The sequence below is a fragment of the Meleagris gallopavo genome, chromosome 2 (assembly GCF_000146605.3).
Source record: "Meleagris gallopavo isolate NT-WF06-2002-E0010 breed Aviagen turkey brand Nicholas breeding stock chromosome 2, Turkey_5.1, whole genome shotgun sequence".
In the NCBI taxonomy this organism is placed as follows: Eukaryota; Metazoa; Chordata; class Aves; order Galliformes; family Phasianidae; genus Meleagris; species Meleagris gallopavo.
Window position 1 is genome coordinate 7,238,293 of NC_015012.2, and position 13,212 is coordinate 7,251,504.

At 37.1% G+C, this 13,212-nt stretch overlaps 1 protein-coding gene across 3 annotated transcripts in view; it reads right to left on the reverse strand.

Moving 5' to 3' along the window:
• Positions 1-810: 810 nt before the first annotated feature.
• Positions 811-13,212, reverse strand: part of AFTPH (aftiphilin) — a 43,677-nt gene continuing 31,275 nt past the window's right edge. Inside the window, exons 7-10 of one of the 3 annotated variants that reach the window (XM_003203698.4) lie at positions 12,669-12,729; positions 10,996-11,079; positions 7,024-7,147; positions 811-2,024 (exon numbers count right to left, since the gene is read on the reverse strand). In XM_003203698.4, the coding sequence (XP_003203746.1) occupies positions 1,880-2,024; positions 7,024-7,147; positions 10,996-11,079; positions 12,669-12,729 (414 nt within the window). In that variant the 3' untranslated portion in view covers positions 811-1,879. The remainder of the gene's footprint in view (positions 2,025-7,023; positions 7,148-10,995; positions 11,080-12,668; positions 12,730-13,212) is intronic. The other 2 variants (XM_019612547.1, XR_004158734.1) reach the window with 2 other exon arrangements.

The following is a 13,212-nucleotide window of genomic DNA, read 5'->3' on the forward strand; positions in this document are numbered from 1 at the left end:
ACGAAAGTAGAACTCCATCCAGTACTGATCTTTCAAGAGGGCTCCTACAAGAGAAAAGTCTGCGAGGACAACATTTCAGCTTATCAGCTGGTAACATCAAACTCCAACTTTACCTTTTCTGATCCAAGTGCTGTCAGAGGATAAAGAATTCAAAGAAGAAGTAAAAAAATGCATTGGAGGTTTCTCAGAACTAGTTGTCAGCTGATGAAGTGCTGGTGACTACCACTTAAAGAGAGCTGTGTGCATAGAAAAGGTTAGATGCATAGCCTCTCTGCCCACACAAGGCCCCATCAAAGAACATCCACGCCCAGAGCACGCCTTACCTGCAGACTCTCAGTTCTGAATAGTTCACAGATGTCCTCTGAAGAGAAGCTGCTGAAAGAGCTAAGGTGCAAGCTAACACATTAGGAAACTTAAGTGAATGCTACACTTAATACACTTTTAATTCTATCTAAGAAACAGGCAAAACCAGGTGTACCTTCCCACATCACCTGAATATGTTTCTTGCAGTTCAGCACTGCCTGTTATTTTGAAAAAGTCTTTAATCTCAAATACCAACATGTCTTGAGTCACAGCACCCTCTAAGTCAGAGGCAGAAATAAAAGACTATACCACTACATACTCAGAGATAGGACAGTTGAAGAGAAGTCTGCTTCTCCTTCTGCAGGACCCTGATAAACATGTGTCATGGGACTGTACAATGAAAACTGAAAGGTTCTGCTGTTAATGCAGCACATCAATTTTAGCATCAGCAGAAACAGAAATAATGTACACATTCTGGATAAAAAGAAAACAAGCTATATACATATATATCTTTTAAATTATTTTATTTTGTGTAAGCTAAAAGGAAATTTACACACTTAAATCTCAAAAGACCTTGGGCATGCACATTGACCTTTTTAGAGGTTCTTCTACATAGCTCTCTTTTTTCCATAGGAATTTCCCCAAACATTTACAACCCATAGTTTTTACTGTATATACAGCCTAAAACCATAGCAATCTATGATTATGTCATTTTACACTGTGCAAAATCAAACAGAAATAGTGGTACAACAGAACATAAGAATTTTTAACAGATAAATTTCATTGTAAGACATTCATATAGTTTTGGTCCTTCTTTTCCAAATCAAACTGATTAAAAGTAGACAACCTCCTAATGACCCAAAAATCAAGTGTTTAGACAAGGATCCATAACTGGAACAAAAAGTTACTGACAGCATACCTTTCAAAAGGCTATATAGTGACAGAACCATACCACTGAAGTTGAAGAACAAAAATTGATCAGCCAACCAATCAACCAGGGAAGGAAAGGGGGAGAAGAAAAGGAAGAACACATCCTAAGCTTGTTAAAACAGAAGAGAAAAGATGGAGTTTTAAAAAACAACTGAAACCCCTCAATGTAACCTTCTGTTTTCCCATCAAAAAGTATTTTAATATAAGCAGGAAAGAAAAAGACACTCAATGCAATCTGAAAACTTTTCAAGGGGACTTCACGTATTGTGAAGATTGAAGTTTTTTCATTATGTGTTCCTAGGATATATATATATTTTAAACTTTTTAAAGTTTTGTAAGAAGGACACCACCAGTGTATTTCACAAAGACATAAATGTATACACCCCAGCACAACAAAAAGAATAGATCTTCAAAAAGATTTACCCCCAGTTATTTACATTTTTCTCTAATATAAATTTAGGACTTCAGTATGTAAATAAATATACATAACTATGTATACCTTTCTAGTGCTGCTTACCAACAAATCATCTGAACTTGATTTTTTTTGTTGTTGTTGTTTTAATTAAAGCAAGATTGCTTTTCATGACCCATAGAGGGAAAGAAAAAAAAAAAAAAATACAATAGAAAACGTCCAATTCACATCACTTTAGTCTACCTTTTCTTGGCAGCTTGTTGAAGGTGTTAATGTGGCTGGGAACATCAACACCTTGGCATGCATGAAAGTTAAGTCAGGAAGGCTAGAAATCACCTTGGCAGCCTCTTCACTAAGATGTTCTTCCTTTTTAGGCTTCCTGTTGAGAAGAAAAGAAGAAAAGTGCATTAATCTAGTACCTGCAATCCAACAGATCACTGAAAGAATCGCCGATTGAAGCAGTGTTCTGTCAGTTTGTCTCCCACAGACAGGCACTTCTGTAAGCTATTTGAAGCTAGGCTAATGTTATAATACATACCTGCCTACCAACAGAACATTCCATGGGAAGTCAGCAAAACGTTCCTGAATACTGTTGCAATAAGGAGAAATTATTTCCTATTCAGATGCTAATTTATCTGGGGGGAGGCAAGTTCCAGTGTGCCATTTTGGGACTAGTCATTTGAAGAAACTGCCATACTCATATTCTAGAGCTAAGACAAAAGGAACGTAAGCTTTAAACTGCCTAAGTTCAGCATAATCTTTCAGTATAAAATGGCAAAAAATCTAGAAAGTTCATTAAGAAGTTCCAGGCATACTCCTTTAAAAAGTAATAGAAGTGTACTTAAGACATGTTTCCAACACAACTACACTCAGATTATACACTATACTTCTCTACTGTGTGATCCACAAGCCCTTTCCTCCCCCCCTCCAGGGTCTGACCATCAGCAAAAGGTAGCTCACAACTTGCAGCTAACTGGCTTTGAAGTGCAACGGCATGTGTAGCCATAAGGATGCACACAGCAGTTGGGGGAACCACTGGTATTTACTTTGCCTTTTGCATTATTCACCAGAATTACTGTGATCCACAGAGCACAAATGAATGAAGAATCTGAAACCCATGCTGTTTGGTTCTCACTGTTAGGCAAGAAACTCACACTTGCTAAGTAAAATGGCTCAAGCAGCCACAGAAGGTCCCATTCAATGCCCACATGCCCATACGTAGTGCTTTATCATAAAGAACCCTGGCCATTACTAAAAAACCAAATAACCCCCCAAAAGGCACTAGCTATACCCTACAAGGACATTAGAAATCCTTGCTGAAGAAGCTCCTTTGCCACAGAGTGAAAAGCTGAGACAAAAGGCTAGAAACAAACTGCTTTTCCATAGAGCATTTCAGAAATTTCCTTTTCGTATCTTATCCACTGCTACAAACTTTCAGCTGTGTCTGTGAGAGGGAAATCACTACTCCAATCACAAAGCAACATATAGTCATGTATCTTTTTTGTCAGCACCCATCAGGATGGTTCCCTAAGCTGATCAGAGATCAGGAGAAAGCAAGAAGCTACGTGTTTCCTTCTGCAGCAGTCTCAGAATTTCTTGGCTAAAGGAACAAGAGAAAAAACGAGTTAAACTCATCCTTGACATCACTGATCATTGTGTTGACACTGAGCTATCAGTTTTGTTTGCTACTTGAAATCTCTACTTGATGAAAGACCTCAAGATGAGGCATTATAGATACTAAATCTGACTTTTCTTTGCTAGAATAGCAATATTTTCTTTTCTCTGCTGCAGTGGAATTTCATGAGCCACTGACTAGGCAGATCACCAAATTCTGGAGGATAAACAAAGCTGTGTGCTGGATTTACTGACGGATGAAGCAGAGAGCCAATATGTGCAGCCTTCTCTAACAGCTTCACTGTCAGTGCTGCACGCACTCTAAGGACTATCTCTGAGCTGTTGAAATGTGTTTGTCACCCACCACTGTGTTATCAGTATCTGGTGCCACTATTAGTAATCACTTACCACAAGCCTCTTAAAGGTACAAACTCCTGGTGATCAAGGACTTAGAGCTAACAAAGGAGTATTTGACAGAGGAAGCCAAAGGAAGAGGGCTGACTCAGAGATCTGCATTAAAAGGAGTTCCTGCAATTGTAATCAGGCACCAAGATGGAACTCACACACTCCTTGCTATTTATATGCCTCTTCCTCCTCTGCGCAACTGTGTCATGCTAAGAAATTGCACTGCTGGGTCTTGGAGGCAGTGCTGCATTTTATTTGGTGTAGGCTCCTCCAGAAGACAGTAAGACTGGACACTGCAATTACCCCTTCTGGCTAACAGACTCGTCAACACCTTCGGTAGCAAATATCACAGGGCAACCCTAAACAATTACTCATTATCTTAAGTTTATAGAGAGTTAAAGCACTATCATCACTGCAGACAAGTTTTACATTAACATCATTAAGGCTTTAAAACTACCTTCTAGAAAACACTTTGCCCTCTCCACCTCTTCACTTACATCAGGTTACATTTCTTCCCAAGACAGGGAACTGAGGGAATAACTTTCCCCAAGCAATTATACCTGTTCTTCTACCTGTTGGCATGAAGTTTTTTTTTGTTTTTTTTCTTCTTTTAATGGCACATTAACACCAAGCTGCAAGAAATTAGCCAGACTGACAGGCACAAAAGTTGCTGGAAGAAGATTCAGCAAGAAACACGTAATGCTTTGCTGATGTGTCACTCACAGCCAACCGTTCCAGTTTACATTCTAACCCCTTCGTGCAGCATTCAGTCCTTCAGGATTCCAGTGATCACTCGCATTTGCAAAAGATTTGAAGGATGTCACCAAAAAGGCCAGGCTCTAATAGCAACAATGAGCCAATTAGAGACTTTAAAAAAAAACACTCTAAGAGTTAGCCTGCTACATCCAATACTACCCACATGGAGTATCTCCAGTTTAAACGAGGGTTTCAGCTATTTCTTGGAATGGCATCAGGGCTCTTTTTTCCTTCCAGAAGTCAGCAGATAAACTTTTGATTGGGCAAGGCCGCAGTCTCAGCAGAATGCTGCCCCATAGTGATGGCATTCAAAGCTAACTGCTACCTTCAAGGTGTCATACTCAAGCTGCAATGTTCCCCCTCCTCTCCCAACTCTTTCCTTTTGAGAAACTGATTTTCCAACTTCAGGTGGTCATTTCACAAGCAAAAGATGGAGCTATTTCAAAGAAAGGTGGCTTTCCATAGCTGAACTGGTACCTCCCTCTAAACTTTAACCTCAAAGATCCTGAATTCAGATAATTTACAGATAAATACAGTGTAGCCTTAGAGCAACTGAAATTGCCATCACAACAGTGCTTACTCACTGGCCACATCTTTCCCTGATTTACCAGGAATGGTTAAGTTTGTTTCCATTTTAGTGCATGTGGGCCATCTTTGTTGAGCTGCCCTTGCCCAGCTACCAGGGCTATGGGTTCATTATGAATAAAAAGATTCAAAAGAAAAGCAATTCTACTGGACAAAGCTAACAGACTACAACATATCTCAGCAGTATGCTAGATAAGACCTTATCTCTCTGAAAGTTTAATTTTTCAAGATACTGGGTTTTTTTTCAGAGCTTATGAAAAGGAAAAAACATTTTAAGATTCAGAGCTGACAAAAACACACAAATCACGTTTATCACTGAAAACAGCTGCCTTAAAGCAGCTCATCTGCATGTATCTCAATGTAACTGGCACAGCTGAGGCCTCCAACTTTTCCTACAGCCGGCTGTATTTCAACAGCACCAGTCTAGAACCTTTTCCCGTTACCAAGCAGTGCTCTCCAGAACTAAGGAAGAGCTTTGATATCTAATCATCGAGCTTCAACAGAGCAACTGAAAGTTTCAAGTGTTCTCTGAAAGCATTTACAAACAAACAAAAAACTCACCCCCAAGGAAAATAACATAGAAAAATGAAGGTCAGCATTCGTGAGCAAAGCAGACTGAGCTGCTCATTTCTAAATAAAAAGCAAACATATCTTAAAGGTCTGCCAAGCAAGCAGACAAATCTAAGACTGGAGATAAAGAGAATAGATAACAATGTTTGGAGTATGTATACCCTGCTGCAAATTTGTGGTTACTTTTAAGTTAGACTTTGAATATACTACAAAAATACTTCCAACTATTTCTACATTTGCTAATTAGTTAAAGTCAGACTTGCCCACTACCTTATCTTCACAAGAAGTATATGCCCTCCGTGGATAGAAACAGGCAATCCAAAAGTGGAGGAAAAATCAGCACTGAGGGATGGAGTTCCCTCTACTGGTTCTCTCTTGAAATTTCAGTGTGTTGGTCTTTTATTCAGCATTCACCTCAAACTTTTTCACTGCAGAAGAACTATCAAGACTGTTTCCTCAATTAAAGAATATGTTCTAAAAGAGCTGTGAAAAGTTTAGTGTTACTTATTTTACACAAGGCTGCTGTATCCAACCATTAGAATTCCTTACATACGCTGCAGTTCTATTCAACTATACCCGTGTGCCTTAAGTGCTATGCTGCATAGAAACTTATTTAGTTTCAGAGAGCTGAAGCTCAGAGAGAAGACATCTTGCTATTAGTTGCAAAGCAACTATAAAATATACATCTATAAACTAGACGTACTTCGACAATAAAAGCATTTCTCTGCTAAGAATCAGGGTCTCTCTAATGTGCATAATTGCTAACTATATATTAATGCAGTTCACAATTCTACTGTTAAGATGCATATTAAAAATATAAACCAAAGTATTCAAGCTTAAGAAGTGGAAGACTACCTATTCAGCAGGCCAGATGTCAAGGAAGACATTTGTCATATAAAGCCTTTATGTACTCTATGTACAGAGCTGAGTACAGAAGAATTTTGCATGAGCTCCTTGAAGCAGAAAGGATACAACGAACCAGCCACATGAGCTATATGTTAGCTCCTAAAAAGGAACTTGCAACAGCAAAATGAATCTGATGTTTGGTCATCAAAATTTTTTTTTTTTTACAGGTGCTGGAACCATACCTGTATTTAGCAACTATGTAGGAGACCATCAAAGTCCTAGCAGCCCAAACTGGAAGCTTCAGTTTACCCTTAGGAATCAGTTCTGTTATTCAGAAAGTCTTATCCTCCAATTAAGTCTTTGGTTCTACCTTTTGAAGTTAATTGTGGTGACTTCTGCCAGCTCACAAGCTATTTCCCATCTTATTTTAGATGTTTTGTAATAAAACAAAATGCAAACTACAGTAGTACAGATTTAATGTTTGAAACATGCAACCTTGGCTTACATTTTCAACATTTTGTTCCTTCACAAACTGCACACACATTCACTCCTCAGGGACAAAAAGAAAAGAAAAAGAAAAAGACATGACCCATGTTATTTACCTTGTAGACGTGCTTGCCTTCTCTACTGTGGACATGAGTCTTGCAAATGCATCTGTCACTCTGCTGCTTGCATTGGAAGTTTCCAGTTTTGAGGTTGTCAATTCATACAACTCAGGATCCACACCTTATAGTATAAAATGATAATCAGTGATGGTTGGAGACAAGGATAGCCATAACTAGCCACAGACCAGCTTGCTAGTGACTGTTTTCTGTAAACATCTGAATCATTTAAAATTTCAAGATACATGAAAAGAACATGACAGAGCATGTCTGTTTCTAAAACAGCATCTTTTCTTCCCCCCTTTTTCAGCAGCTTTCAAAGCTGTATTACAAAGTACACACACCTTGGATCAAGTCTGGCATACAAAGTCTCAGTCTCAGAATAAACACACTAATTTAATTTACCTTTTATAGCAAAATACCTGTAAAATGCCAGCTGTGTTAAAAGGGATTATTTCAATTACTTCAGCTCAACTGCTGCTATTAAAAGAATGCTGATGGTTAACAGTGACCAGCTGTTTAGTGACAGATTACACAACACTGGCACATATTACAGTGAGTTCAGTGTATTGCTTTTTACAGGAGGATGTGATAAATCTATTTTATTTTTAAGTGAGGAAAAACAGCTTTTATGATGCATACAAGTGGAATGGCATTTAAAAAAAGTTACACAACCATATTTATACAGCTACCAAAACTGTTTGCCTGTGCTCCCTTTTCATCTTTCATTTATTTATAAAGCATCATGTATCCAGACACTTCAGCTTGGATTTCCTAGTTTCAGCTGCCTCAGATCAGATACCGTATTTTGACATTATGTATGTTGCAAATTCATTTCAATTAAAAACTATATTATTATTATTAAAGTCACCAGATGTCAACAACTGAAATTCCTAAAATATTTCAAGACTGCTATACCACACCTTGGTGCTCAGGAGCATTTAAAATTGTTGATATTGCTCTAGTTCCATTTGCAGCCATTTTGTGCTTCATGGTGTTAAATGAAATGCACGTGTGCATCATCCTCAACTACAAATAACTTTAAAAAAACAGTGTAAAATTTGGACAGAAACATCTCATTTTGTAGATACCTGCATTTTAAGAGTATAACGCTGGTATCAGTTGGTTTGGACAGAACAGAAGCATTTTATACTACTGCAGAACAAACCTTGCAGACCCTTGGATATGACAGTCACACGTAGATATCTAACATAAGACTAGTACGTATAGCTTGGTATGTGGTGATTTTCTCAGTCTGCTTGCTCAGATTAAGACATATTTAGCTCTTGATATTTCAGGAATACTTCTGACTGAATAACAAAAAAATCCCATGCCTGTTGTCCTTCCTTTTCAGCACCATGAGGATAACCACCCTCATGCCTGCATTACACGAATGCTTCACAAGCAGTGTTTTGAGCATTACTTATTTCTATACAAGAGGTAATACTTCTTAATTGTGAGAAAACCAAGCCAATCAAAAAGGAAAATTAAGAAAATAATCTGGTTAAGCTGAGGAGGTGGAGGCAGGGGGAAGGATTTGGTCGATTTAATATGAGTTTATGAGAAAATAATCAGCTCTCCCTTCAACCTACATGTTTCAGTCTGGATTTGCAAAATGAATTTCAACCAGTTTCATGTGAAACACCAAAATATGTGCTGTACTGAGACCAAGATACCATGACTTTAAGTACTGTCAGATGTTTACAGAACATGGAAAAAGGAACAAGCCCAACAATTGCATAAAATATCCACTTTCAAACAGGGAGAGGAAGACTTGAAGGTATACATTTGACTTGCAGAAGCCTGCGAAATCCCATTAAGGTACAAATTGTAAAACCAAATGAAATGAGGAGTTCTTTGACATGCAACTCTGAAACAGGCATTAAATGCAACCTTATAAATTACATCATTCAGACATTTACGGTCCTGAATTCACCCTCACTGCAATGTGATGCCTCTGCTCGATTTACTATTCCATTACACACCTTTTACTCTGCTACGTTTATGTTAAACTTTCAACGTGAAAAATAAAACACAGTAAATCTGTGGGAACACACTAGAAATGAGCAACTTCTAGATCATGACATAGAATGCAAATTTTTATGAAGTGTTATTTTGGCTACTGGTTAGATCAGACTGAAAAGAATACAGTATAGCTCTAGTATAAGTAAAACTAAGGTCTTCAGAGATATAACAAACTTCTACAACTGATAAAAAGGTTACTTTTAAGCTAAAAGACATAACAATTTGTCTTTTGTTTTTTATATAGCTTCTTAATTTATTTTGTTTAAAGTAAGAGTTGCATATTCTCCATTTTATTCAAGCAATCAGAGAATAGCTAAGGAGAGCACTGCAAAACCTTAATGAGATATTGAAGGAAAGTTAGCCAACCAAACCCCACACAAAGCTCCTAAACACACACACAAACACATGAGCTGCAAGCCAAGAAACAAATGACTTTCCCAGAAACAAGTCAGGAGGAAAGAAAAGGAAAAACTAAAAACAGGCACTATAGGGCATACCAGGGAAGGTGACAATACCTGCAACTGATGAAACAACAACAGACTAAAGAAATAAATAAATGAGTGCAATAAAAGGCTGATACGGTAGTCCTCCAGCAACGGCTTCATGTGTGCACAGCAGCAGGATAGTGGGACACATGTGGCTGCACAGGCAGCACGTGTACCAGGTACTGATGAATTACACGTCAATAGACTTGCACACACTTGTGAAAGAATCTGTGAAACTCAAGAATCTCAAATCTGCTACCTGTCACTTCCACAACAAATCTGCTGCTATCTTTCACCTGATAAGGACATTTCTCGTGAGTGGAACAAGACCACATTTGGAGTGGGGTGCCATAAAACTGCCTTTCTTGATCAAATTGCAAAAGTGAGAAGGCAGTTCTTTAAAAACAGAAAATATAACTATAATAATAAGTACTTTTAAAAAACTCTAGACAGCCTCAAAATTGGTTTGAAAAATTAGTTTCTTAAAATTAAAACCACTGAGACAGAAAAAACACAAAACCTCCCCAAAATAAAATACTAACTAACAATCCATTCCTGTGAAAAATTTGATTATTATGGCTTCCCAACTCTGACAGGCATTGGATTGAAAGAGTATTTGCCTTAACTGCTTGGACTATGCACCCAGAGAAATCTCCAGAGGGTTCCCTTACATTCCTGAAGAAATTTATTCCAAGTGTAGGTTTTCACAAGCTGACATAAAATACTCAAAGCATGTCAAAACCATACGAAAAACAAATTCAATTACTTTCACATTATATTCAAAAGATAAAGTGATATTTTCATCTCCTCCTTAAGTTGCAGATGAAGAGCTTTAGTTTTATAATTAGCATTCATGAACTTCTAACACCCCACAAACATGCAGTTATCCTTATTTTTCTATTATGAATGCTGTTAAAACACTTTTTTCTCCTCCTATCATTAACAATAGTGCTTCAGACACCACAGAATTTAGTCTTCAGGTAGAAGACAATACCACATAGGTTGTGATTTGTTAAGCCCTATGCCTTTATACTCAACGACTTCCAATTAACATTACAATTCTGTAGTTTGGAGACATTCACTTAGAAGAGGAAACAGCCCTAATTTTATTATTATTTTTTTTAATAGTCACATCCACATTTTTCAGTTATTCTTAAGTACTTGGAAAATTTAACTTTCAAAATTTCTCACTTGAAACAAGTGTTTTAACATCTTAATTGCAAAAGCAAAAGAGCCATTCATTCCTCCAGTGTGACAATACAGAGCTGACAGTACCTTTTAAATACTTCGCACTTGATATCAAACATCAGAAAATAGAACAGATTAAAGGAAAAATGCAGTAGAGAGACATTTCAGAGAAACAGAAAGTAAAATTTCTCCTTGTTTATAGGAAAGTCAAGTGATGTGCTCATGCTTTTAGTAAGCTGTTATACTACAGTTGTGGTTTTAACACTCTGCTGACCTGGGATTGTGGTGGTGCTGTTAGAGCTACTGTCATCCACGGGCCCAAAGAAATCAAGGTTCAGAAGAGTGGAACCTCCACTAGCTTGAAATTCAGTGACCGTGTTGGTAGGCAGCCATATAGAAGGTAAGCCAAGGGAGGGGTTTATGTGTAAAAAGGGGTAAGACACACACTTGAACATGCAAGTTATAATTAGTACTCAGTACACAATTTAAAAATTGACATGAAAACAACGCTTACAGTATTAGTTTGTACCTTTAAAATGTTAACAACTTAATTCAGTGCACATTTCCTCATGTACAATGCAGCAAGGAAATCAACACTAGTAACTTTAAAATAGAAACATTTATTTCAATCTAAAAATGGAAGAGAACCAGCAAGACCCAGAGAGAAAGATGTGATCAAGTAAAGGGAAACAATATATGCATCAATTGATAGCTAGGAAATACTGAGCTTCTCCTCCCTTTAATGAGATTGATAGCCATTCTTTCATCAAGGAGACTTAGCAGGTCCCCAGATAGCAAAGAACCAAGCAATTGATTATGATTATCTTAAAACAACGCGAACATATGTTAATAAATGCCACTCCCATACCCAGTTCCTCACTGGTGAATTATACTGTTCCCCTTTAGTACTGAAACAGAAATTAAGCCAAGATACATTTTAAAGAAGTTGCTTGTTAAAAAGAAAGCATGATGATTTGACTGAAGTAGTAAGACACTAGACAACAGCAAGAGAGTCCATCCAGGCTTTCCTTCAGCACCATGATATTGCTATCCAAACTGGTACAATCCTCATGTTCTGAAACTTGAGGCATCACCAAAGCAGCAAGAGATGCAATTTCTTTCAGCCTGCTTCTGAACAACTTATACATTGTAAATTAACCATTGTTAGCAGGTTCCTCTTATAGGTATTGTTTTCTTTCAAGACCTTTAGTCTATCATTCAAATAAGTTTCCAAAATTTGCATAAACTCACATTTCTAAGACTGGAGGTGGCAGCACAATGCTTTTTGCTATTAAAACAGACATAAGTGAAGGGTTTTAAGTAATAATGATATACATTTACAGATAGAAATAACTTTCTATATATAACTAGGTACCTATTCAATATATTAGCTCTAACTACTGAGTGCAAGCAAAACAGATGATGTCACATTTTTGAAATATAAAAAATTATCTGTAAATCTGAAAACTTTCAGGTCAAGAAGTGCATCTTTCGCAAATAGTTTGCAGTTAAAATATTGTGCTTTGAAGTAGCCACTATACACAAGTTTCTCATTCAAAGGATGTCTAAGGAGAGTTCATCGGTGAAAAATACTTTTACAAAGGAAAAGTCGTCACTCTAAAATGTTCATTTATTCAGGGTTTCATTATAATCAGCAGTTATTTATAATGAAATGTTAATATCGCCACCGTGTCATAGGCATATGGCACAAATCTAAAATAATACTTCACTTGGTATTTTTCAGACTACATAATTTTTCACATAGCAGCACAGTTAATCAGAAAGAAAGCCTGAATTTCCAAAGAGTAAGAAATAAATAATATATATTTATATATGTATATGTGTGTGTATATATTTAAAAAAATAATCAGCAGATAGATGTTTGTCTGAACTTTGCAGTTTTCTTATCTCTAGCTCTGGCGCTAGAGGCTCTACGGAGAGACGTACCATCTAAAGGGTTAGTAAGGCCACTGCTACTCCAGTCAAACTGGACAGGTGGTAGAGATTCCTAGAGTTGAAAAGTCAGAAATCAGATTTTATAGTCAGTTCATGTTATAACAATGCAAAGCAGTTCAAACAACAGATTCTTTGGCATCTAAATACTAGAGAGACAACCGTACGAGGAAGCCCCAGCTTTTGCAAGGGGTGTATTTTCGTAATACGTGCTAAAGATCCAAAGATTTGTTCTTCTATAGCAAGCCTCAGTAAGTTCTCAACAGTACAGAATAGGTCACTCAAAAAGGATTTTCAAATTAACTAAAGCATATGAATTAGATAACCATTAAAGCATAGCTGAACATTAAATTTATATTACTTTCATAAAAGACAAAGCATTTTGCACAGAATGGTGTATATGCAATTTAGAGGACAATTTTAGAAAAGGGTTATTAGTGAAAGCTGTCTGTATCCATGCTTTGACCCAATCATATACAAATCCAGTTATTTACTATAAAATAGCATGATTGTTTTTGGTGTTTTGTCTTGGCTTTTT